We start from the raw sequence: 26,739 nt of genomic DNA, 5'->3' as shown, positions 1-26,739 counted from the left end.
CTGGGCTCACTGGCTGCAGAGCGGCGGACATTCCTCTGGGTTCTTCAGAGCACCTCGACCCCGGCCTCGCCGGCTGCAAGCTGCGTCCCCTTTGCGGTTGGTGCTCTGATGCCACTCACAAAAGGGGTCCTGGGGTACAAGGACAAGGTTACGACTCAGCCCATCACCTGCCCAGAACCCAGCTGCCTTTCCCTCCTGCCCCGAGGCCATCTGCAAGCACCTGCTCCCAGCATGCCTCCCTGAAGCCCACCTGCAGCCGCAGCCACCTGGCTGCCTGCCTAGCTCTCGCCCCTTCTTTGGAAAACAGCAGTTCTGTCAGGAGTTGGGGGCAGGCAAGTTAAAATCCTTTGGATCCAGAGATGGGCAAAGAGGCATATACTTTGCCAGCCTCAGCCACCAGTCTAAGAGCCCAGGGCGGTGCCACCTGCCAGGAGTCCCAGCACACGGGAGGCTGAGGCAGAAGCATCGTGAGTCAGAGGCCAGCCCAGGCTATAGAGCAAGACTGAGAGCATCAGAAAGAAAAAGGACCATCTGAAGCCGGTGGAACATGACTCTGCTTGGGGCTGCCTGACAGGAAGCGTCTGGGGCCTGTGGCTTCCCTGCAGGTCACAGGAACAAACTCTCCCCAGAGACAGGAAGCAAAGGAAGAGGAGGGGCGTCGCCAGCTGGAGCAAGCAAGGCTGACAATCTGCTCCAGGTTAACCTTGGTCTAAGTGGGTAGACGCCCACTTTCCCTGGCAGGAGCGCTTGATTACTTTTCTTTTCTTTTCTTTTTTTTTTTTTTATTTTTTATTTTTTTTTTTTTTTGAGACAGGGTCTCTCTGTGTAGCCTTGGCTGTCCTGGACTCGCTTTGTAGACCAGGCTGGCCTCACACTCACAGCGATCCGCCTGCCTCTGCCTCCCGAGTTCTGGGATTAAAGGCGTGCGCCACCATGCCCGCTCGATGACTTTTCTGACCTTTACCACAGGGAATGTTCTGACTCCCAAGTGCCCATCTCTTCAGCCTCGCTCCCTCTGCTTCCCACTCAGCTCTTGGGGACCAAGGACACTAGTCCCAGCTGCCGACCCTCCCCAGGACACCTCTACTGCCCATGCCACCTCTAAGGGAACCTATCCCAGATACCCCACTGTGATCCTGTAGACACCTGGGTGCAGGCGTGGCAGTCACGATGCTCCTCGCAGAGTGGACAGAGGGCAGGGACCAGCACCAGCAGGGACTCGCCAGTCCCATCGTCCTCGCAGTGGGCCTTGCCCTGACGCAGGTGACAGGTGGCACTGTTAAGGCACCAGCCACAGCCCTGGTCAGCCAAGCAGCCCAGACAGGAGGAGTAGGAGGTGCAGGCTGAAGAACGGTAGGGCTCCAGGAAGAAGAAGGAGATCTCCTGTGGCAGGGAACACAGGATGGGAGTCAGGTTTGGGGGCAAACTCACCTGGAGGTGATGACTGCAGTTAGAACTCTGGAGATGGGGCTGGAGAGATGGCTCAGTGGTTAAGAGCACTGCCTGTTCTTCCAAAGGACCCGGGTTCAATTCCCAGCACCCACATGGCAGCTCACAGCTGTCTGTAACTCCAAGACCTGACACCCCTACACCAACACATGCACATAAATTAAAATTAAATAAAAAAAATTTTTTAAAAAGTCTGGAGACGGCGTGAGAACTACAACAGGGATTTAGGAAATCGGCACAGGAAAGGGGCCATGGTCTGAAGGACGAGAGACTGATAGAAACTGAATATGGAGGGCGGAGGTCAAGGAAGAAGTCAGCTATAGACAGAGGACAGAATAGAAGTAGGGGTTAGGTGTAGCTCAGGGGTAAAACACCTGCCTAGGATCCACAAGTGAGAGCTTGAGGGAGGAAACTCAAGGGTAGAACCCTGCCTAGAATCCCCCAGTGAGGGGCCAGGGGCGTGGCTCAGTGGTAGAGCCCCTGCCTAGAATCCCCCAGTGAGGGGCTGGGGGTGTGGCTCAGTGGTAGAGCCCCTGCCTAGAATCCCCCAGTGAGGGGCTGGGGGCGTGGCTCAGTGGTAGAGCCCCTGCCTAGAATCCCCCAGTGAGGGGCTGGGGGTGTGGCTCAGTGGTAGAGCCCCTGCCTAGAATCCCCCAGTGAGGGGCTGGGGGCGTGGCTCAGTGGTAGAGCCCCTGCCTAGAATCCCCCAGTGAGGGGCTGGGGGCGTGGCTCAGTGGTAGAGCCCCTGCCTAGAATCCCCCAGTGAGGGGCTGGGGTGTGACTCAGTGGTAGAGCCCCTGCCTAGAATCCCCCAGTGAGAGGCTGGGGGCGTGGCTCAGTGATAGAGCCCCTGCCTAGAATCCCCCAGTGAGGGGCTGGGGGTGTGGCTCAGTGGTAGAGCCCCTGCCTAGAATCCCCCAGTGAGGGGCTGGGGGTGTGGCTCAGTGGTAGAGCCCCTGCCTAGAATCCCCCAGTGAGGGGCTGGGGGCGTGGCTCAGTGGTAGAGCCCCTGCCTAGAATCTCCCAGTGAGGGGCTGGGGGTGTGGCTCAGTGGTAGAGCCCCTGCCTAGAATCCCCCAGTGAGGGGCTGGGGGTGTGGCTCAGTGGTAGAGCCCCTGCCTAGAATCCCCCAGTGAGGGGCTGGGGGCGTGGCTCAGTGGTAGAGCCCCTGCCTAGAATCCCCCAGTGAGGGGCTGGGGGTGTGGCTCAGTGGTAGAGCCCCTGCCTAGAATCCCCCAGTGAGGGGCTGGGGGCGTGGCTCAGTGGTAGAGCCCCTGCCTAGAATCTCCCAGTGAGGGGCTGGGGGCGTGGCTCAGTGGTAGAGCCCCTGCCTAGAATCCCCCAGTGAGGGGCTGGGGGCGTGGCTCAGTGGTAGAGCCCCTGCCTAGAATCCCCCAGTGAGGGGCTGGGGGCGTGGCTCAGTGGTAGAGCCCCTGCCTAGAATCTCCCAGTGAGGGGCTGGGGGTGTGGCTCAGTGGTAGAGCCCCTGCCTAGAATCCCCCAGTGAGGGGCTGGGGTGTGGCTCAGTGGTAGAGCCCCTGCCTAGAATCCCCCAGTGAGGGGCTGGGGGTGTGGCTCAGTGGTAGAGCCCCTGCCTAGAATCCCCCAGTGAGGGGCTGGGGGTGTGGCTCAGTGGTAGAGCCCCTGCCTAGAATCCCCCAGTGAGGGGCTGGGGTGTGGCTCAGTGGTAGAGCCCCTGCCTAGAATCCCCCAGTGAGGGGCTGGGGATGTGGCTCAGTGGTAGAGCCTCTGCCTAGAATTCCTGAGTGAGGGACGAGGGGTGTGGTTCAATGGGAAAGCCCTTTCCTAAAGTCTACCAGTGATGTAGAGTACTTGCTAGAACCTACAAGGCCCTGGGTTCCATCCTAGCATGTTCAAAAGAATATAGAAATTATTTCAGAGCCTAAGGTCAAATGTTAGAGCCTGGTGGCATCAAGTGTCTTAGGAACTGGGAAAGCCCAGAAGACGTGAGGCCGAAGCTTAGCAATCGAGGTAGAGGCTAGACACTCACGCTGCCGCCTGGCACTCCAGTCCGGTCCCACAGCAGAGTGAGCTCACTGTGCCCAGGGCCTGCCGAACCGTTGAGCTGGCCTCGGATCTCCACCGCGTACTTGTGGCCTCTCCCGGGCATTGGGAAGAGGCGCTCAGAGCCAGGGCGCTGCAGACGCCGCGTTTCCTTCTCCTGCTGAGCCACCCAGCGCCCCACCTCCTCCTGCGGTGTGGTGAGCAACGGGCGGCACCTCAGAACTCTCCACTTTCCTTCTTCAGACTCTCAATCCCTCCAAGGACCCAGTCCCCTCCCTCCCCCACCTCCCACCACCCAGAGATGAAGATGGCCTCAGCAGTCCCTGGACTTTGGGAAGCTGCCACCCCTCCCCATGACCCACCTCCTCCTCAGGGAACTCTGACTTGTCACAAACCTTTCTCATCCTCCCCAGAATTACCCAAATCCGGCTCACTGTTGAAAACTGCACAGCCCCCTTCCCCCCGATGGAGCCCATGTCTGAATGTTCCCTACTTGACCCCAGAACCCTGACATCACCACAGATGCCCCAAACCACACGCATGCCTGCATCTACCAAAAATCACCTCAGAATGTTCTAGAATCCCTCACCATGTTCTCGGTGTCGGGGCCTTTGGCCATCCGCGCCAGGACGTGGAGGCGCTGGGCCCGAGCCCACACAGCCACGTCCTCCGCTCCAGGGCCGCCTGGCCCTCCCGGCAGCAGCGGATGGATGAAGCCTCGGTAGACCAGGGACACGTCTGTCTCGGGGCTGGGGGTCAAGGTGATAGTTGTGCTTCGGACAATGGAGACCTGTGTCATGTGAAATGTATGTGTCAGTCCCTCTCTGCTGTGGATAGGCTGTCCCTAAGTATCCACACCCCCTCAGGCCACACCAGAGCCAGAGGAGGCAGGACGGCCAAACCACCGTCACCAAATGAGAGACTGAGGCAGGGGACTGAGCTAAGGCAACAAGCCCACCATCCCTCTAGGGGACCAAATTTGGACAATAGAAACTGGTTTCCACCTTGGCCCCAACCCAACCTCATCTTCAGGTCATGGCAAAACTCAAATGACTGAGGGACCAACAAGATGCAGCAGGAGCAAAGGCGCCTGTCATGCAAGCCTGGAAGATCAGCCCCAGAATCTCCATTAAATGTGTAAGTGCTGAGCCAGGTGGTGATGGTGGCGCACACCTTTTATGCCAGCACTCGGGAGGCAGAGGCAGGTGGATCTCTGCATTCAAGGCCAGCCTGGTCTACAGAGAGTGTTCCCAGACAGCCAGGGCTATACAGAGAAACACTATCTGGAGAAAACAAAAACAAAACAGCCACAAAAATATAAGTTCTGAGTTCAGGCCCAGAACCTTCACAACTGGAAGATAGTCATTTCCACAAAGCTGTCCTCTGACCTACATGTGCACACACACTAATAAATGTATATATTTCTTAAAATTAGCCAGGTATGGTAGCACACACCCTTAATACCAGCACTTGGGAAGCAGAAGCAAGCAGTTAGTTGTGAGTTCAAAGCCAGCCCGGTCTACATTGGGAGTTGGACCATCCAGGGCTACATAATGAGAGCCCACCTCAAACAAAAACAAAGCCAAAGAGTGTCTTTTAAGCTTTAAGACTGGACCCTTCGCCGGGCGTGGTGGCGCACACTTTTAATCCCAGCACTCGGGAGGCAGAGGCAGGCGGATCGCTGTGAGTTCGAGGCCAGCCTGGTCCACAAAGTGAGTCCAGGACAGCCAAGGCTACACAGAGAACCCCTGTCTCAAAAAACAAAACAAAACAAAAACAAAAAAAAAAGACTGGACCCTTACGCATCTTCGCCCCCAGCTCCCTGCTTTCCCAGCAAGCCCTGCCAAGGCAAGGCCAGACAATCCTAATGATGACTGTGCACGAGATTTATTTGCTTGTTAGGGTGTCATTCTGTCCCAGCAGAACAGAGTACCCCATGTGGTCATCACTGGAGACCAGTTGTGTAACGCACAGGACCAGGACTTGTTGGCCCACACCTACAAACGCAGCACTTGGGAGGTTTAGGCGGGACTGAAGCCAGCCTAGACCACGCAGCCAGACCTTATTCCCCAAAATAAGTAACCAAAACCACAGCAGTATAGCATTTACATAAACGGAGTGTTATATAACTGTTGAAAACAAGAAGGGCAAGCTGGCATAGTGGCAGAGACTTGTAACCCGGGTACTCAGGATGTGCAGGAATCTAAGGCCAGTCTCAGCTACGGAGCAAGGTCCAGGCCAGCCTAGGCGCCGAGAGAGCCTGGTTCAGAGAGAGAAGGGGGCACACAGGAGCATGTGCTTTCACAGCACCAGTTACTCGGGAGGCAGCCAAGCGAGGCTCACCCGAGCCAAGGCTACCGGGCCAGCCTGGGCAGTACATCACAACTGTGTCTCAAAAACAATAGCAAGTAATAAAAAAAGAGCGAGAGCATTTCCTACACTCTGTTATGGGAGAGAATGCTTGGATATATTAAGAAGTAGACTGAGTGTGTGTACACAGGAGGCAGAGGCAGGGGGACTACCACGAGTTCACGGGCAGCCTGGCTTGCTGTGCCAGCAATGACTGTCAACTGGACAGGACTCAGAATCACTGGGAACAACTCTTTAAGCGTGCGTGTGAGGGAACTGCTAGACCACGTGAACTGAGGTGGACACTCCCACTGAACATGTGTGCAACACCAAAGTAAACAAAACCAAGAAGGCAAGCCGAGTGCCAGGACACGCCCCACTGCTTCCTGGCTGCCTCACACTCTGGCCACCATGCCTTTCCCCACCATGGCGGGACGCTGTTCTTGGCTTTTTGTGTTGTTTTTCACACAGCCTCACTGCTGTCTTGCCTTAGCCTCCCAAGTGCCAGGATCACAGATACGTGCTACCACACCCGGCTTGCACGCCATTTCCGAGTGAAGTTACAGCCGAGGGAGCCCTGAAGACACTACGCTAAGTGAAAGAAGCTGACAGAGAGGCCGCAGGTTGCATGGCTCCATTTAGATCAAATGTCCACAGCTGGCAAACCCCTCGGCCAAGGGTTCAGGGAAGAGGGGGACAGGGAGCAATTAGTAAATAAATCTAGAGTTGATTTGGGAATGACAAAAATATTGTTCTATACCAAGTGCAGTGCTACACATCTTTAACCCCAGCACTCGGGAGGCAGAGGCAGGTGGATCGCTGTGAGTTCGAGGCCAGCCTGGTCTACAAAGTGAGTCCAGGACAGCCAAGGCTACACAGAGAGACCCTGTCTCAAAAAAAAAAAAAATACACACACACATATTCCTACAATCTTTTTTGGTTTTTTTGTCTTTGAAACAAGGTTTCTCTATATTGCACTGGGTCTCAGAACTCACTACATAGACCAGGCTGGACTCAAATTCACAGAGATCCACCTGCCTCTGACTGCTAAATGCTGGCATCAAAGGTGTAAACCACCACACCCAGCACTCGGGAGGCAGAGGCAGGTGGATTTCTGTCAGTTCGAGGCCAGCCTGGTCTACAAAGCAAGTCCAGGACAGCCAGGGCTACACAGAGAAACCCTATTTCAAACACACACACACACACACACCTACAATCTTTTTTGTTTTTTGTTTTTGTCTTTGAAACAAGGTTTCTCTATATTGCACTGGGTCTCAAAACTCACTACATAGACCAGGACTCAAATTCACAGAGATCCACCTGCCTCTGACTGCCAAATGCTGGGATTAAAGGTGTACACCAGCACACCTAGCTTGTTGTACAATCTTTTGAGAGCACTAAGTTACTTTGAAAGATTGTATGTGTTATTTCACTCAAATTTAAAAAACAAAAAACAAACAAACAATAAAAAAACTCTTGTAGAGCCTCATGACGAGGTTACCATTTCACCTATAGGGTAAAGTTTAAATAAAAAAGTCTGTCAATCTAAGTCAGCTGCTGAGCACCCGCCCAGTGGCTACCAGTGAGGGCTAGGGTGCGGCTTGGACTCTTTAGCATGCATAAAGCCCTGGGGGTCCCGTGCCCAGTGCTGTCCCCCCCAAAGAAGACTCATTTAAAAAGAAGCAACCCTAGGTCTGTAACTGTCTGCTCCATCCCCAGGCCCATCTGGCCCCCACCTTGTCAGGCTGAGAGGCGTTGGGTGGCTGCTGGAAGGTGAGCAGGTGCAGGCCAGGCAGAAAGCTCTGGGTGACGCAGGCCTCCAGGGACGTCACGAAGACGGGTGCTGGCCCCCACCAGCCCACGGTGCCTGAGATCTGCTCCCCTCGGCAGCGGGCCTGCTCTGAGAGGACAGATGGGAGTGTGGAAGGCTGGGGGGTCAGTGTGAGGTGTTCGGAGCCCCTTCCCCCCTCCCCCCCACCCCCACCCCCCACCCCCCCATCCCACCCCACCCCACCCCACCCCCCCCACCCCCCACCCCCGTCGTCCTTGACACTCACCAGGCCGAGGAAGGCAGCTCTCGTTGTGCACACACCAACCTAGGGCGCCGGGTCCCCGGGGAGGAGCTGTGGGGCTACTGAAGGCCAGGCATGCTTGGCAGTCACTTAGTAGGCGGCCTAGGCCCAGGCAGCTGGCCGCTGGACACTGAAAGGAAGGGTACAGTCAATACACACTGTCCTCCGGGGCTCAGGGGAGCTGAGAAAAGCTATAGACACAAGGTCTGGGGAGGAGGGCCAGCCTGGCAGCCAGCAGGGAACTGGAGCACGGTTGGTCCTTAGGAGATCAAGAGCGATGGCTCAGGGCTCCAGGGACAGGTTCCTAGACTCAAAGGGACTCGGGAGTTAGGAGAGACACAGGCTCTGGAGTGGTGACAGTCAGGAGGCAAGGAGGAGGATCTTGCCGGGCATGGTGGTGCACACCTTTAATCCCAGCACTCGGGAGGCAGAGGTAGGCAGATCATTGTGAGTTCGAGGCCAGCCTGGTCTGCAAAGAGAGTTCAGGACAGCCAAGGCTACACAGCGAGACCCTGTCTCGAAAACAAACAAACAAACAAACAAAAAGGAATGGGGGATCTAGGATGGCTGACCGTTCAGGCAGGGGGAGGTAAAGGCGGGCCTCTGTGCTAGTGGACGGAGGGCCCAGGGCAGTCACTCACAGCTCCTGAGGGCGTCCCGGGAGGGGGTGCGGCTTGGCAAGCCCCCTGACACCAGCTGCATTCCGGGTCCCGGGAGCAGACGCTGTGCTCTGTGTACATGGAGCAATAGTCCAGGTGGTACTGCGGAGACACGGGACACAGGAGGGGACACTGCTCGCAAGACCTGGCCCTCTCTGCTGACGGTTAGTCCCTGGGATGGCCCCACTTAACTCCAGCTGCTCAGCACCTTAAGGACCCCACTCCATTCCTCCCTCAGCCCCTGCAGGGACACCCCAACCTTCCCCCTTCCCCCGCCAGGGCCTTGCTCTCCACCCCACCTCCCATCGGTAAGAGGCCATGCTACCTCCCTCCCACAGCCACCCCTTCCCCCTGGTAACCCAGTGCTCACATCCAAGGCAGGTGCCTGAAACACGAAGGGGGGCACCTTGTAGGCCATCAAGTCCCCACGAGGCCGGCCACTATAGCCCCCGGCCACCAACAGGACACTGCCACCAAGAACAGCTGCCACATGTGAGTACCGGCCACTGGGAGGCGCTGCCCGGCCTAGAACACAGGCACAACATGAGGCCTTCCCACAGCTCCTCTCCAGGCTTCCACCAGCCTTGTGGGTTTATTGCTGCTCCAGGCCCTACCTGGCCAAGAAAGCCTCCCGGCCCGCCTGGCTCTGCCCTTGTTTTTTTTCCTCACGTCTCTCAGAGGTCCAGTGGCCCTGTTCAAACCATCTCAAAAAAGTACGATCTTTGTGACAGACAGGGATTCAAATCATCAACTGTGAGTCTTATGGCTCTGGGTTATTTTAGATTTTTCTCCCAGGCTGGTGTCAAATGCAGCCTCCTGAACGATGGGGCGGGAGACACACCCCCCCCACCCCCCGCCAGAATGTGAAGTGAGCGGGTGGGTGACATGTGCGAAGGCAGCAAGAGGCCAGCAAGGCGGCTCCCTATGGAAAGGGGCCTGCCGCCAAGGCTGACAACCTGGGTTCGAGCCCTGGGACCCACACGCTGGAAGGCGGACTGTCTCCTGAGGTTGTCAGGCCCTCTACATGCACTCTGGCTTGAGCACACGGAGGCAAGCACGCACACAATAAAATGAACAAAACAGGAGGGAACAGAAGGGAGCCAGCTGAGAACTGGAGAGAGAATCAGCCAAGGCCATGCATTGCCGAACACACAAACCCAGCCAGCCTGATGCTTTCACCAAGAATGAATCAAGAAATCTTCCTTTCTAAAAAAAAACAAAAACAAAAACAAAAACAAAAAAAAAAGAAAAGAAAAAAAGAAATCTTCCTTTCTGATTATAAAATGTGAACCTTGTCTTCCCTGACCTCTACCGGCCCCTGTACTTTGTAAGCATATGTGTCTTAGCCCAAGAAATAAGAAATTTGTACGTACGTACGTACGTATGTATGTACATATGTATGTATGTACGTATGTACGTACTTTTGCAATGCTAGAGATCTAAGGCAAGTGCCAGGCAGGTGTCACCATGGAGCCGCGCCCCAGCCCCTCACTGGTAGAGTCTAAGCAAGGGCTCTCCCAGTGAGTCACACTCTCGCCCTTTTGTTTGGATTCTGAGACAAAGTCATACCATGTGGTCACGACGAGTGTCAGTCTACATACACTCTGTTCTACCTACCAAGCCCTAGGAACGTAGTGTTGGAAAATGACAACGTTTTTCTAATTTACTTTACTATGTGATGTATGTGGTGTTTGGTGAATACCATACCCATGGGTTCACGTACAGAGGCCCGAGGAGCCTGCTCCCCGCCTTACATTTTCAGAAAGGATCTCTCACCAAACCTGAAGCTCCCTGCTTTGGTGAGCAAAGCCATCTAGTAAGCTCCACCTATCTCTGCCCCACAGCCCTGGACATAGACAGACACGTGGCTATGTCTGGCATTTATATGGGGACTTGGGATTTGAACACAAGGACTCACATTACATAACACGTGTTTACCCACTGAGCATCTTTACAGCCTAGAAAAATCACAAGTTTGTTTGTCTGCTTTTTTTTTTCCCGAGACAGGGTTTCTCTGTGTAGCCTTGGTTGTCCTGGACTCGCTTTGTAGACCAGGCTGGTCTCAAACTCACAGTGATCCGCCTGCCTCTGCCTCCCGAGTGCTGGGATTAACGGCGTGCGTCACCACGCCCGGCTTATAATTTTTTTAAAAAGGAAAACAAAGTGTTGACTTCTTCACTGTGCTATTTACGCCTCACGCATCAGCTCAACTCACTTTCGTAGCAGCGCAGTTGCACCACCATATCAGAGCCCCGTGTCCTGGCTGAGGCAGCTAAGGTGCAGACACAGAGGCGCGGCTTTGGTTAGCTGCCTGCTCAAAGCCAGCCATCCTGGTTCTACCTGTTGCCTGCGGTGACTGGGAAGTCACTGCTTCTTAGGAAGCAGCTTAGGGCAGCTGCAAACTGACAATCGCCCAGTGAAAACCTAGGTCTGGGGCTGGGAAGACAGCTCCGTTGGTGAAGTGCCTGCCTCATGTCATTAGGACTGGAGTCCGATATGCAGAACATAACACCACATGTATGTAACACCTGGTGTCACAAAAACGCCAGGCACGACAGGACGGCCATAATGCCAGCGCTGCGTGGATGGAGCCGTGAGCGTGCCTGGGGCTCACTGGCCAGCCAGGCTAGCCTAGATGGTGAGAGCCAGGCTAAGGAAAGACCTGACTAAAGAAAGCAGACAGGAGTCCCGAGGATGATACCTAAAGCTGTCCCCAGGCTTGAGCGTGTGCTCGAATGTGCACGCGCATGCGCACATATAGACACACATGCAAAATTAAATAAATAAGCCGGGGGGGGGGGGGGGGGAGGGAGGTGCACGCCTTTAATCCCAGCACTCGGGAGGCAGAGGCAGGAGGATTGATGTGAGTTCAAGGCCAGCCTGGTCTGCAAAGCGAGTTAGGACAGCCAACGCTACATAGAGAGACCCTGTCTCGAAAATAAAAAACAAAACAAATAAATAAATAAAACCAAGGTTCGAGGCCCCTACATCTGCTTCGGGGTCACCCACCCTGCCCTAGCCAGGCTTGCTTTCAGAGGCCATTTGGAGAGGATACCTCACCCACCAAGGTGATGACTGAGGCAGCTCCTGCTAAAATTCAGAGGCCTTCAAAAGCCCTCAGGAAAACAGGGGAGAGACTCACCCTCAGGGGTTCCTGGTGGGGCAAGCTCGGCCCCCGACACCCACTGGTGGCAGCCAAGGTGGTAGAAGAAGATGCCATCTTCATAACACTTTTCCTCCTGGTAATGGGTGTGCACGTTGCCCCCTGGGAAGAGAAGATGCCCAGGATGAGTCTCATCTCCGGGTGGGCTCCGGCAAGCCTTGGGGGAGGTCAGGATGTCTAGGCTCAGTTTCAGCTCAGGGTGGGGCTCAGGAGCCCTGGCAGGCGGACGTGATCAGGGAAATCGCCTCACCATAGACCACCATGTAGTTTCCCAGAACGCTGGCTGTGTGGAAGGCTCTCTCCCGTGGACCCTGGAGCCCATCCCGGCCCTTCAGCGTGGTCCACACACGCCGATCCATGTGGAAGAGCTCAGTGGAGTTCACGCGCACAGAAAACCTACAGGGAAGGGACGGGCCAGGCGCTCAGGGCAGGAAGGGCTTCCTTCCCTCCTCTGGCCACACCCACAATTGAGACTGGCCACGACCACACCTATATCCCATCCTGTGGGCAGGACCCAGGTCTGAGCAGGGTCTGGTACCTTGTGTAATCTGGCAAGAGCTGGAGGACGGGAAAATGAGTGGAAGTGTGTGGGAAAGCCGCTGGTCAAAGCCTGAGTAAAGGCTCCAGGAGTGCCCACGAGGGTGAGCAAATAAGTGAAAAATGAAGGGTGAAAGCAGGACATAACCACATGACTACAGGACTCCGTCAGGGATCAAAGACCTCTAAAGATGAAAGCCAGTCACCAGAATGCTGGGCTGGTGTGGCCCTCAGGGACAAGAGTGTAGGACAGGTTACTCACCGGGCAGTGGAAGGCCTGTGTCCACCGTGGACCAGCAGGGTACGGGAGGGGGCGTGGAACACCATAGAGTGGCCAGTGGCAGCAGGAGGCCGCCCACCTGCCGGGATCACCTGCTCCCAATAGCCCCTGCTGCTGTGGTCCAGGCGGAAACGGAAGAGGCCGGAAGAAAAGAGGTCATGCTGAGTGCGGCCACCGGACACATACAGCCAGGCGTCATCCACCAGAGCAGCTGCGTGGCCTGCCAGGCCCGGTGGCCCGGAGGGACTGGAAGCGGGTGGTGCCAGCAGCTCCCAGTGGCCTCCGCCCAGGGGGCTAAAGGCCCACACATCGTTGGTGAGCAAGCCAGTGGCCAGCTCACCACCCATCAGCACCAGGAAGCCGGCCCAGGCCACGGCCACGTGGGAGTGACGGGCAGCCTGGGGAAAAGAGACAAGGAGACAGAGGTTTGACACATGGAGGAGAACTGAGCCGAGAAATACAGAGGCAGAAAAACAGGTGCGCACAGAGGGATATAAGACAGGACAAGTCAGGCGGTTATAGACCTGGAGTCCCAGGACGCAAGAGGCAGGAGGGGTCAGGAGTTCAAGGCCAGCCTGGGCCACGTAGTGAATTTGAGACTAGCCTACATGAGACCCGGATTCAAGCAAACAGACAAAACAGCCAAAACTAAACAAATAAATAGAAATAAAAGGAAATACAGAACAGCCAGCGGGGCAGAGATGAGGCTGGAAGTCTGCTATGAATTCAAGGTGACACTAGGCTACAGACTGGGACCAATATCAACCCAAGTCCTGAACTCAAAACAAAAGGAAGGAGGAGGGAGGGAGGAGGGAGGAGGGAGGAGGGAGGAGAGAGGAGGGAGGAGAGAGGGGGGAGGAGGGAGGAGGGAGGAGGGAGGAGAGAGGAGGGAGGAGGGAGGACGAAGGAGAGAGGAGAGAGGAGGGAGGAGGGAGGAGGGAGGAGAGAGGAGGGAGGAGGGAGGAGAGAGGAGGGAGGAGGGAGGAGGGAGGAGGGAGGAGAGAGGGGGGAGGAGGGAGGAGGGAGGAGGGAGGAGAGAGGGGGGAGGAGGGAGGAGAGAGGAGGGAGGAGGGAGGAGGGAGGAGAGAGGGGGGAGGAGGGAGGAGGGAGGAGAGAGGAGAGAGGGGGGAGGAGGGAGGAGGGAGGAGAGAGGGGGGAGGAGGGAGGAGAGAGGAGGGAGGAGGGAGGAGGGAGGAGAGAGGGGGGAGGAGGGAGGAGGGAGGAGGGAGGAGAGAGGAGGGAGGAGGGAGGACGAAGGAGAGAGGAGAGAGGAGGGAGGAGGGAGGAGGGAGGAGAGAGGGGGGAGGAGGGAGGAGAGAGGAGGGAGGAGGGAGGAGGGAGGAGAGAGGGGGGAGGAGGGAGGAGGGAGGAGAGAGGAGAGAGGGGGGAGGAGGGAGGAGGGAGGAGAGAGGGGGGAGGAGGGAGGAGAGAGGAGGGAGGAGGGAGGAGGGAGGAGAGAGGGGGGAGGAGGGAGGAGGGAGGAGGGAGGAGAGAGGAGGGAGGAGGGAGGACGAAGGAGAGAGGAGAGAGGAGGGAGGAGGGAGGAGGGAGGAGAGAGGGGGGAGGAGGGAGGAGAGAGGAGAGAGGGGGGAGGAGGGAGGAGGGAGGAGAGAGGGGGGAGGAGGGAGGAGAGAGGAGGGAGGAGGGAGGAGGGAGGAGAGAGGGGGGAGGAGGGAGGAGGGAGGAGGGAGGAGAGAGGAGGGAGGAGGGAGGACGAAGGAGAGAGGAGAGAGGAGGGAGGAGGGAGGAGGGAGGAGAGAGGAGGGAGGAGGGAGGAGGGAGGAGGGAGGAGGAGAGAGGAGAAATACAGACATGAGATGTGAAAATAAAAGACAGTGACAGTGAGGAAGCAGAAAGACGGAAACGGAAGTGAACAAGGAAAACAACCCCAGGAGATGGAGACCATGAGAGATGCACAAACCGGGTTCCGTAGTGCATGTCTACAATCTCAGTGCGGGAAGGAGCAGGAAAAGCAGGGGTTCAAGGCCGCCCTGGGCTATCTTGAGACCCTGTCTCCAAAACATGGAAGAAAGGAAGGAGGGAAGGAAGGAAGTAGGCAGCCTGGCTGAGGAAAGGAGAAAGAGAGGAAAGAGAAGAGGGGACAATTGGGGAGAGGAAGGGAGGACAACAGCATAGAGAAAGAAAGCGGGGGGCTGGCTGGAGAGATGGCTCAGAGGTTAAGAGCACTGGCTGCTCTTCCGAAGGTCCTGAGCTCAATTCCCAGCAACCACATGGTGGCTCACAACCATCTATAGCGAGATCCGGCGCCCTCTTCTGGTGGGCAGCCACACATGCAGGCAGAACATTGTATACATAATAAATAATTTAAAAGAAAGAAAGAAAGGGGGGAAGAAGAAAAGGAATCTCAGAGTGAGCCAAGACCAAGGCAGGGAGAAGCAGGTCTTCAGATGCAGCTGCCTGGGATGGGGCGAGGGGGGGGGAGGGATGGAGGGGATGGGGTGGGCAGCGACGACGTGAGTGGGCAGAGAAGGGTCCATACCGGAGCAGGGCTCAGGTCCCAGGACTCCCAGGTGTTTGTGGAGAAGTTGTACAGGACAAGGTCACCCAGGGCCTTGTTAAGGTCCTGGCCTGCAAATGAGGTGAATGCTCTCAAAACCTGGCCGCACGCTGACAGGCCGCGCGCTGACAGGCCGCATGCTGACTGACAGGCCGCATGCTGACTGACAGGCCGCATGCTGACTGACAGGCCGCACGCTGACAGGCCGCATGCTGACAGGCCGCATGCTGACAGGCCGCATGCTGACAGGCCGCATGCTGACTGACAGGCTGCTCGCTGACTGACAGGCCACTCGCTGACTGACAGGCCGCATGCTGACTGACAGGCCGCACGCTGACAGGCCTCCAGACCCCTCACAGCCACCTCTCCCGTCTGCTTACCTCCAAAGACAGCCAGCAGCCCTGGTGGGGACAGGAAGGCGCCAGCTGCCCCGATCCGGGCGGAGAAGGCGGGGTCCCCGGCGCTCACATTGTGCCACCAGCCAGCTCCCTGGTTCTCCCACAGGTGCAGGTCACAGGCCCGTCCCAGGAACCCAGGCTCACAGCGGCACGGTCCCAGGGTCTGGGAGGAAGGAGACGAAAGGCAGAGAGAGAAAAAAGACAGAGATATGGGTCAGGGAACACACAGTAAGAAATGGAGCCAAGACGGACAGAAAGAGAGACAGGAAGGGAAAGAATGTTCAAAGAAACAGACAGAAAAAGGGGGACAAGAGGGGAGGGGCTGGAGAGATGGCTCAGAGGTTAAGAGCACTGGCTGCTCTTCCAGAGGTCCTGAGTTCAATTCCCAGCAACCACACATAGCTCACAAGTATCTGTAACTCCTGTTCAGATACAACAACAACAATACACACGCACGCACATACACATGCAGGCAAAACACCAATGTACGTAAGAGATAAAAATATCCCAGCAACCACATGGTGGCTCACAAGCATCTATACTGGGATCTGATGCCCACTTCTGGATGTAGGTGTACATGCAGATAGAGCACTCATACATAAAAGTAAATAAATAAATCTCTAAAAAAAAAATAATAATTTTTGGGGGCTGGAGAGATGGCACAGGGGTTAAGAGCACTGACTGCTCTTCCAAAGCATTTAATGCTCTCTTCTGGTGTGAAGATATACATGCAGATAGAACACTGTATATAATAATAAATCTTAAAATAATAATAATAATTTTTTAAAAAAGGGACAAGCAAGCTGAGCATGGTGGCTCACACCTGTAATCCCAGCATTCGGGAGGCAGAGGCAGGAGGATCTCTGTGAATTCGAGGCCAGCCTGGTCTACAAAGTGAGTCCAGGACAGCCAAGGCTACACAGAGAGACCCTGTCTTGAAAAAAAAAAAAGGGACAAGCATGGGGACCAAGGAGTGGAACAAGAAACACAGCCCAATGGAGACAGAGGTGGGGCAGAACAGACAGACCCACAGAAAAGGACAGACAGGAGAGGACATGTTAGGGAGGTCCAGGCTCCACACAGGCTGGATGACCTCAGATCGGAAAGAGAGCTCGAAACACAACACAGGTGTCAAGCTGGGGTTGCAGAGCTGAGCTGTAATGTCAGGGGTGAAGCCATGGCAGGCAGCCGGGAGTGGGGACACATGCCAGTAACCTCAGCACTCAGGAGACTGAGGGAGAAGGATGCCACTGTGGTTGCAAAATGAGACCCTAGCTGCACATGGTGGCGCACGCCTTTAATCCCAGCACTCGGGAGGCAGAGGCAGGCGGACCGCTGTGAGTTCAAGACCAGCCTGGTCTACAAGGGGCGTCCAGGACGGCCGAGGTTACACAGAGACACCCTGTCTCGAACAACCAAAAACCAAACAAATAAACAATCATGGCAGGGACCCAAGGCCAAACAGAACAGCCAGGTGGGGGTACCACCCGAGCCTGAAGGAGGACAGAGACATGACCCTTAGGTGAAGATTGGTTAGAGACAAGGACAGAGCGAGAAATGACCTCTCAAAGGGAGAGCAGCAGGTGGAGGTGGGGGAGAGAGCTAGAAAGGCGGGACTAGCTCCCACAGCAACGCGGAGGGGGGGGCGGGGTCAGGATGGAACAGAGCCCTATCTCAGCCGATGTGGTAGGCATAGTCACAGACTAGGATCCCAGGGAGACTCGGTGGTGGGGAACAGCTCACCGAGGCACAGGTACCATGGCTGCCGCAATAGGCTGAGCACTCCTGCAGGCCGCAGTCCGGGCCTCCCCAGCCCGGCTCGCAGACACACACTCCTGGGGACTTGCACTGCCCGTGGTTCCGGCAGCCTCCGGGGCACAGGGAGAAGCGGAAGGACGCGTTAAAGCCCAGCAGGTTGTAGTTGGCGTCGCTGAAGAGATGGAGCAGCATCTATAGGGCAAGAGGGCTGGTGGTGGGCGGCGGGCCACCCTTTCAGGGACGTACCTCCTTCCCTGCTCTCCTTCTGTTGATGCTTAAGAAAGGGTCTCATCTAGCCCAGGCTGGCCCCACAGCCACTAGATGAAAATGACCTCATCTAGCCCAGGATGGCCCCACAGCCACTAGATGAAAATGACCTCATCTAGCCCAGGATGGCCCCACAGCCACTAGATGAAAATGACCTCATCTAGCCCAGGATGGCCCCACAGCCACTAGATGAAAATGACCTCATCTAGCCCAGGATGGCCCCACAGCCACTAGATGAAAATGACCTCATCTAGCCCAGGATGGCCCCACAGCCACTAGATGAAAATGACCTCATCTAGCCCAGGATGGCCCCACAGCCACTAGATGAAAATGACCTCATCTAGCCCAGGCTGGCCCCACAGCCACTAGATGAAAATGACCTCATCTAGCCCAGGCTGGCCCCACAGCCACTAGATGAAAATGACCTCATCTAGCCCAGGCTGGCCCCACAGCCACTAGATGAAAATGACCTCATCTAGCCCAGGCTGGCCCCACAGCCACTAGATGAAAATGACCTTAAATTTCTGATCCTCCTGCCTCCACCTCCCCAGCGCTGGTGTTAAGAGTGTGCGCCACCACACTTGTTTTTACGGGGTGCTGGGGATCGAACCTGGGGCTTTGTAAATGGGAGGGAAACACTACCAACAGAGCTGCACCCCTGCCCCCAGCCCTCTCTGCCTTCCTTTGTCTGTCTTCTGTGTGTTTGTGGAAGGTCTTGTTTGGCTGCTGCTGCTGCTTGGGACAGGGCTCAGGATGGGGCCCAGGCTGGTCTCGAAGTCTCACCAATCCTCAGGACTTCAGGTATGTGCCACCAACCGAACCCAGCATTCCGACTCGGTCCACCTTCCACTATGTCTCTTCTGACCCCCTCTGACCGGCTTTTTCTGTCCCTTCCCATCTTTCTCCTTTCTTCCTAGGTGTGTGCTCCTCTCCCTCATCCCCGAGGGACCCTGCGACCATGGGCCCCCATACCCTGTCACCACGAACCTTGCCTGAGGAGGCCTCAATGGGTGGGGGCCGGGTGCTCCCACTCAGACTAGCGAGCAGCGGGTCTTGGGGTGAGTCACCGTCGTACACAAACAGGTAGTCGTAAGTGCACTCCGTGTCCAGGAAAAGGAAATCCAGCAGGATGCGGTGCTGAGGGCTCGGGGCTGGGAAGTGAGCACAGGGGCCAGTCCCACATGAACCTTCTCCGAGGACCCGTGCACCCCCACCCACAGACACCACCACACCTTGCTCTGGGTGATATGAGGGCTCCAAGGGGCTCCTGGTCTCCCACAGTTGAGACAGACAGAGGGACAGGAGCTCAGAGGAGTCGCCGCCTCAGCTCTGTTATCAGGCTGAACATCCACCAGAGATTAGTTTGTTGAACTCACAAAGCCCTTCTCTGTGGTCCCAGCAGTGTCCCCTGTTACCAGGCCAGGCAGGGCGTGTTGGAGGAGGATCCTACCTCCTCCTCATGAACGAAGATCTCACCTTAGAGCGCCCAGGACCCTGGCCCAGCACAGACTCTCCTGCCTCTGCTTTCGCTGGTGCTACATTCACACAAGAAAACTACACTATCGGTCCTCAGACCTGGGCTCCGCCTCTGAACAGCTGCTAAGCTGTGTGACCCTGGGCAAATCAACTGCCCTCTCTGCATCAGTCTTCTCACCAGCAAGACACAGACCAAATGATACTGTGGTGGAGCCAAGATCTTTTCTTTTCTTTTGGTTTTCTGAGTCACGGTCTCACTTTGTAGCCCTGGTTATCCTGAAACTCATTCTGTAGACCTGGCTGGCCTAGAACTCAGAGATCCACATGCCTCTGCTTCCTGTGTGTTGGGATTAAAGGTGTATGCCACCACTGGGTAGGAGCCAAGATCTTTAGGCCAGAGTTGGGGATGTAGCTCAGTGGTAGAGCCCTTGCCTAGAATCCCCCAGTGAGGGGCTGGGGGCGTGGCTCAGTGGTAGAGCCCCTCCCTAGAATCCCCCAGTGAGGGGCTGGGGGCGTGGCTCAGTGGTAGAGCCCCTGCCTAGAATCCCCCAGTGAGGGGCTGGGGGCGTGGCTCAGTGGTAGAGCCCCTCCCTAGAATCCCCCAGTGAGGGGCTGGGGGCGTGGTTCAGTGGTAGAGCCCCTCCCTAGAATCCCCCAGTGAGGGGCTGGGGGCGTGGCTCAGTGGTAGAGCCCCTGCCTAGAATCCCCCAGTGAGGGGCTGGGGGCGTGGCTCAGTGGTAGAGCCCCTCCCTAGAATCCCCCAGTGAGGGGCTGGGGTGTGGCTCAGTGGTAGAGCCCCTGCCTAGAATCCCCCAGTGAGGGGCTAGGGGCGTGGCTCAGTGGTAGAGCCCCTGCCTAGAATCCCCCAGTGAGGGACTAGGGGCGTGGCTCAGTGGTAGAGCCCCTGCCTAGGATCCCCCAGTGAGAGGCTGGGGGCGTGGCTCAGTGGTAGAGTGATTGCCTAGCATGGCCAAGGTTCTGGGTTTCATCTCTTCTGAGAGAGAGAGAGAGAGAGAGGGAGGGAGGGACGGAGGGAGGGAGGGAGGGGGGAGAGGGGAGAGGGGAGAGGGAGAGAAGGGGAGAAAGAGATTGATTCACGCCTGGGCATTAGTAGTGTAATGTGCTAATAGACCTCAGCAGTAGCTCTGTATGTAATTTGAAGCCATTTAGTGGGAAACTAAATGATTTTTTTTTAGTGGGAGGATGGTCTGTATTGGGGGGGCGGTGGTTCACATGAATGCATACACGCATGCAGGTGCACACGTGTGTGTGTGTGTGTGTGTGTGTGTGTGTGTGTGTGTGTGTATTGCAGGTCTGGTCGGTTGTGCTGAAGTTCCTAGGGATCAAGCAGTGAAAGGCAGGAACCAGAAGCAGGAAGAGCAGTTATTTACGGTGGGTCACACCTCTAATCCACTATGGAGGAAGACAAGATAGGAGGACTGGTGCAAGCTCAAGGCCATCCTGAGCACCTTGGCGAGGCTGGTGAGATCAAATTTTTTGTTGTTTTTGCTTTTAGAGCCAGGACTTCTCTGTGTGGCCCTGGCTGTCCTGGAACTCACTCCATACACCAGGCTGGCCTCAGACTCAGAGATACGCCTACCTCTGCCTCAGAGGGAACACTGGGAAATTTTTAAAGGGTTGGACATGCAGCATAGCGGTGACACACCTGCCTGCCATGCACAGGGCGCTTCTGGGGCAGAAGACTTTCTAGCAGAAACAGCGCGAACAAAAGACCAAGAAGCTGGACAGCACCGGCTCCTTAGAGGAGCTACAGCTGAGGAGCTAGAGCTGATGGTAAAGTGCTTGCCTAGTGGGCGCCAAGCCCTGGCCTCCCAACTGCACAGAACCAGGCTTGGCTGCCCGCACCTGCAGCTCTGCTACACTCAGGAGGCGCAGCCAGGAGTATCTCAAGTTCAAGGTCGTCTTTGGCTATATCCCAGCACTATGGAGCCTGAGATAAGAGGGTCCTGGGGTCCAGGCCTGCAGAGCTGTGTGATAAGCACATCTCCAAAACCATGCAGAGCCCCGAGGGGACAGTGGGGTGCTCTCTTTTCTCAATTCCTCTCTTTCTCTTTTTTTTTTTTTTTTTTTTGTTTGTTTTGTTTTTTTTTTTGAGACAGGGTCTCTCTGTGTAGCCCTGGCTGTCCTGGACTCACTCTGTAGACCAGGCTGGCCTCAAACTCACAGCGATCCACCTGCCTCTGCCTCCCGAGTGCTGGGACTAAAGGTGTGCGCCACCACTGCCCGGCCTCCTCTCTTTCTCTTAACTACCTATCCTGTCCTGGTTTTACAGGTCTTCTGAGCCTTCGCTGCCTTGCCTATAAAACGGGAATATTTCTCCCTGCCCACCAAGGCTGGTGTGAACGTGCAACAAGATACTATAACTTGGGGACTGGAGAGATGGCTCAGAGGTTAAGAGCACTGACTGCTCTCCCTAAACGTCCTGAGTTCAATTCCCAGCAACCACATGGTGGCTCACAACCATCTATAACGAGATCTGGTGCCCTCTTCTGGTATGCAGGCAGAATGCTGTATACATAATAAATAAATAAATCTTTAAAAAAAAAAAGATATTATAATTTGCTAGCCCAGAGCCAGGATGCTCAGTAATAATCCTTGCCCAGCCATTGTCTGTAGGCCTAATTTTTTTAACCAATATATTTTATTATAACTTATTAACTGGGTGTATGTTACTTATAACTTGACTAACCAAAACAATAGGAAATGGGGATTAAGGAACACAACAACAAAACCGTAAGGATATTAGGTTTGAGGAACGATTTTTTTGGCATAATCAGTAGGATTTTGTTGTTTGTTGTTGTTGGAACCTGGAGTAACCAGAACCCCGAACCTCATCGGGAGCCGGAGCCCCGAAGCCTTCCCTCGAGCGGTTCTCTCTAGGAGCGTCTCGAAGTGCAGCGATGAACAGTCAAAACTATCCGAAGTCCCCCCAAAAGCCCCGCCTCCAGTTCTGGGCTCATTTACATATCTCCTCCCAGAGTCTGCTCACAGGATCTTTTCAGCTGGCAACAATCAAGCTCCCACACAAGGTGGTTGGTCTTTTAGTGGATTAACCTCACCTGTTCTCTCACGAGACCGTTCTGATCCCGCACTTGAGATCCTAAAAACCAGGTTTATCTCCCCTTCGATTGTCCCTGTCACCGTGCCTCTTACAGGACCACTGACACAGACTCCTTCCGCACGGTCTCTAGTGGCTCATCTCACCTTGACCCCTGGCCCTGGCCCTCCTCCGCTAAAGAGTCCTTCAGGGCTCTCTCAGCCGAGGAGAAAAGCCAGCCCCTTGACCTGGTGTTTGGAACCTGATCTCATCTCCCATAATGCCACTGGGGCGGTCGGATGTCATGAACCATGTCTGGAATCCTGGTTCCACAGAGTGCCATCCCTCTGCCACAAGCTGCTTTATGTTTGGAGGTCTCCTCCAGGAAGCCCGCCCTGATGGTCTGAGGCTGGGTTAGGAGCCCCTCTTTGAGAGGACTATCTGTGACCAGGGTTACTCCCCTGCAGCCTAGGAGAATCACAGGACATGGGACCTGGGCACAGTTTCTTTGCAAAGACTGACTCGGCACAAGGCTGAGCAAGAGCTGAGCGGTTGCTGGATCAAGAGGCACACAAAAGCATAGAGACACACGCAATTACATCATAGAGACATGCAATTGCATCATAGAGATATGCAATTACATCATAGAGACACATACAACTACATCATAGCAACACATGCAATTACATTACTAGCCAACAGGAGCAGGAGGACTGTGTTTAAGGTCATCCTGGGCAGCACAGCAAGAGCTCGCCTCATAAGCAAACACACACACACACAAAAAAAAGCCACAAAGCATACAGACTAAGCAGGTTGTATTTATGTATTGAGCAATATACATTTATGTTCATATATGTATATATCAATAATTAATTTTTAAAAGGGGGTACCATAAATTTGGAAGAGAGCCAGAAGGGGTACATGGGAGAGTTTGGAGGGAGGAAAATGAACAGGGGAAGTGATGTAATTATACTGTAATCTCAAAAAATAAAAGTTTAAAAAAAAAGGGTCTGGGCTAGAGAGATGGCTCAGCAGCATAGAAAATCTGTTATCCAGGTTCGATTCCCAGCACCCACACAGGGGCTCACAACTATCAGCTTCAGGAGTCTGGCACCCTCTTCTGATCTTGGGCACCAGGCACACACGTTATGCGTACATACACGCAGGCAAAACACTCACACACATAAAACAAATCTATAAATTAACAAACACCACCACAAAGCCAGGTGTAGTGAGGCACCTCTATAATCCTAACATTTGGGAAATAATTACAAGGGTCATTCTCGGAATGTTCTGGACCAGCCCGGGCTGTATGAGACCCAGACAAACAAACAAACAAAAAACAGAGAAGAAAAAGAGGAGGATAAGAGGGAAGAAAGACAGACAGAGAAGCTGACCAGAACCCGTGGCTGTTAACACCCAGAACCTCACTGGCCTTCATCAAACACCCTGTTCCGTGCTGGGACTCAAAACAAGAGCCACCTGCTGCATCCCTCCCAAAGCTCAAGGTTTCCGGTTTCTAACCTACACAGTACCAGAAAGAAACCTGATCCCAAGCCCTGCCTCCTGCCCTGCCCTGGAGGGAGCGGGTGCTCTCACACCAGGGGATGTCTGGGACCAGACAAAATACAATCATGGTGTAAGAAGTGGGTGTGCCAGCATGATGCACACTCCTACAACCCCAGCACCAGGGAAGTTGAGATAGGAGACTTTTGACTTCAAGGCCAGCCCGGGCTGCAAACAATAACAAAAGCAACCAATCCACTTAGACCTTTGGGTTATTTTGAAACAGGAGCTATATAGCCCAGGGTAGCCTCTAACTGTGGCCTCAGCCTCTCAAGCACTCAGATTACAAGCTTGCACCAACACTCTTTTTTGTTGTTTTTGTTTGTTTTTCGAGACAGGGTTTCTCTATGTAGCCCTGGCTGTCCTAGACTTGCTTTGTAGACCAGGCTGGCCTTGAACTCACAGTGATCTGCCTGCTTCGGCCTCCCCAACTGCTGGGACCACCACCACGGCCAGCAGCACCAACACTCTGAGCCAAGTAAGATGCTGGTTCTTAGAGGCGACAGATGCCTCCACACCCCATATTCGACCAGTTGGCTCCCATCTCGCTGGGGAAAATCCAAAACCTCTCCCTGCAGGGTTCACACCTGGAGCCCTTTAGCCTCAGCCCCACGTCAGAACTTACTGTTCCCACATACCAGATCTCTATAATCTGTCACCCTCCACCCAAGCCCTGGCTGAGGACAATGCCTGCTCTGAACTATTCGGTAGCTTCCTGGCACTCCCAAGGAAATGGCCCAACTGCCTAAGTGACATTCAAGGACCAGCTCTGGCTCCCCACCTCCCAGTCTCCTGTACAGACAAACCCAGACATGGATCCTAAGACATCTTAGCATCCTTCATGTCTTCATAGAGGCCAGTCACTTTTTTTTTTTTTTTAAGATTTACTTATTTTTTTCACATTGCAGTCAGTGTATTAGGAGATGGTCATACATTTCAGTAACTGCTTAAATTCTGATATCCAAGATTTATTTATTCTATATGAGTGCTTTATCTGCAGAAGAGGGCATCAGATCACATCACAGGTGGCTGTGAGCCACCATGTGCTTGCTGGGAACCGAACTCAGGACCTTTGGAAGAGCAGCCAGGGCCCTTAACCACTGAGCCATCTCTCCCAGCCCCCAGGCCAGTCACTTTTATATCTCAGTAAAGCCCTCCATGTGCTTCAGTGGCTGTCCCTCTGGACCTCCTTGCAGATCCTGGTCTGTCCCGTAGACCTAAGCATTAAACACCCATCTCCTGCCTCTACCTCAGCCCTGGGTTCGATCCCAAGTAGCACCTGAAGCATGAGAGTGCACACCTATAGTCCCCGAATTAGGGAGGTAGAGGCAGGAGGATGAGGAGGTCAGGGCTGGCCTCAACTACACATCCAACCAGTTCAAGCTACCTGGATACATAAGACCCTGTCTTTAAAAAAAAAAAAAAAAAAAAGGTCTGCAGGCTGGAGAGGTGACTCAGAGGCTAAGAGCAGTTGCTGCTCTTTCAAAGGACAAGGGTTCAATTCCCAGCACCCCCATAGTGGCTTACAATCACCCTTAACTTCAGTACCAGTGGATCCAATGCCCTCTTCTGGACTCCATTAGCACCAGGCACATACACAGTGCATATGCATGCATGCAAAACACTCATGCACAGAAAATAGAAATAAATAACTCTTTTTAAAAAAAAGATTTTCAGGGGCTGGAGAGATGGCTCAGTGGTTAAGAGCACTGTCTGCTCTTCCAGAGGTCCTGAGTTCAATTCCCAGCAACCACATGGTGGCTCAAAACCATCTATAATGAGACCTGATGCCCTCTTCTGGCAGTCAGGCACACATGCAGGCAGAACTCTGTATACATAATAAAATAAATAATAAATTATTTAAAAAAAAAAAAAAGATTTTCCGAGTCTGGTGGTGGTGGCGGCGGTGGTGCCAGCCTACACCTTTAATCCCAGCACTCGGGAGGCAGAGGCAGGAGAGTCGCTGTGAGTTCGAGGCCAGCCTGGTCTACAAAGTGAGTCCAGGACAGCCAGGGCTACACAGAGAAACCCTGTCCCGAAAAAAAAAAAAAAAAAGAAGAAGAAAAAGAAAAGAGATTGGTTTTCACACTGTAGCCCAGGCTGGCCTCAGACTCACAAAAGCTCCCCCTCCTGCCTCTGGCACCAGTCAGAATGTATCTGGCTGGTGTATCCTTCTCGTATCTGTTTTGGCATATGAGCCTTTAGCGCACACACCTGCTCAACAGCATCTCACACTCCCGTCCCCCCCCCCCCCCATTGATGGCCCCTGTGTCAACATGCCCCTCAGACACATGTCCTCCCTGGGCTTCCCTGATCCCTGACACAAGAACGAAGCAGAGGCCTCTGCACGGGCTCTTCCATCTCTCTAGAACGTTCTTCCTCCCTTAGGTCTCTGCTCTAGCGTCTCTCCTCTGCTCTCCTCACTCCCAGATCACGCGCTTCCTCCGGGCTCTCCCAGGGGAGCAGTCTGGTATGTCACAGTGGCATAGATAACGCCTGGCACATGCATGACTGACAAGACGCTTTTATTGAAGTATTTCATATTTAAGCACAATAATAAACTTAATGGCAGTTATTGGACATTTACTGTATGTGAGGGCTCTTCTTGGTTGTCAACTTGACCGCATCTTGAACTAAGGACCCAAATGGCTGGGCACACCTCTAAGCAATTCTTTTTCTCTTAGTTAAATCACTTAAAGTGGAAAGACCCAGTGCCGGGCGCGGTAGCACACGCCTTTAACCCCAGCTCTGGGGGAGGCAGAGGCGGGTGGATCGCTGTGAGTTCGAGGCCAGCCTGGTCTACAAAGTGAGTCCAGGACAGCCAAGGCTACACAGAGAAACCCTGCCCCGAAAAACCAGAACCAAAACCAATAAATAAACAAAGTGGAAAGACCCACTTCCCATCCAGATCTTTTGGTAGTGGTGGGGGGTGGGGGGGGAAGGGTGAGACAAAGTTTGTCTGTGTAGCCCTGGCTGTCCTAAAACTTGCTCTGTAGACCAGGCTGGCCTCAAACTCACAGCAGATCCACCTGCCTCTGCTTCCCAAGCGCTGGGATTAAAGGTGTGCGCCGCCATTACCCAGCCTTTTGGGATAGGAGGATCCACCTTCCATGTGGGCCATGCCTTCTGCTGGTATCTTATATAAAGGACAAGAAAGAAGGAAG

The 26,739-nt window shown here is 54.6% G+C and overlaps 1 protein-coding gene across 1 annotated transcript in view; it reads right to left on the bottom strand.

Moving 5' to 3' along the window:
- The window catches only part of MEGF8 (multiple EGF like domains 8), a 59,798-nt gene that overhangs the window by 31,212 nt on the left and 1,847 nt on the right, over positions 1-26,739 (bottom strand). Inside the window, exons 2-16 of the mRNA XM_084771532.1 lie at positions 18,463-18,626; positions 17,194-17,400; positions 15,433-15,613; positions 15,035-15,123; positions 12,517-12,932; positions 11,968-12,113; positions 11,697-11,819; positions 8,925-9,079; positions 8,537-8,656; positions 7,881-8,025; positions 7,560-7,723; positions 4,064-4,264; positions 3,461-3,661; positions 1,147-1,383; positions 11-129 (exon numbers count right to left, since the gene is read on the bottom strand). Coding sequence (XP_084627658.1) covers positions 11-129; positions 1,147-1,383; positions 3,461-3,661; positions 4,064-4,264; positions 7,560-7,723; positions 7,881-8,025; positions 8,537-8,656; positions 8,925-9,079; positions 11,697-11,819; positions 11,968-12,113; positions 12,517-12,932; positions 15,035-15,123; positions 15,433-15,613; positions 17,194-17,400; positions 18,463-18,626 — 2,668 coding nt within the window. The remainder of the gene's footprint in view (positions 1-10; positions 130-1,146; positions 1,384-3,460; positions 3,662-4,063; positions 4,265-7,559; positions 7,724-7,880; positions 8,026-8,536; positions 8,657-8,924; positions 9,080-11,696; positions 11,820-11,967; positions 12,114-12,516; positions 12,933-15,034; positions 15,124-15,432; positions 15,614-17,193; positions 17,401-18,462; positions 18,627-26,739) is intronic.

Source organism: Acomys minous (genome assembly GCF_964271855.1).
Source record: "Acomys minous genome assembly, chromosome: 20".
Lineage (NCBI taxonomy): Eukaryota > Metazoa > Chordata > Mammalia > Rodentia > Muridae > Acomys > Acomys minous.
The sequence above is the reverse complement of the archived record's forward strand: the minus strand, read 5'-3'. Positions and strand labels throughout refer to the sequence as shown.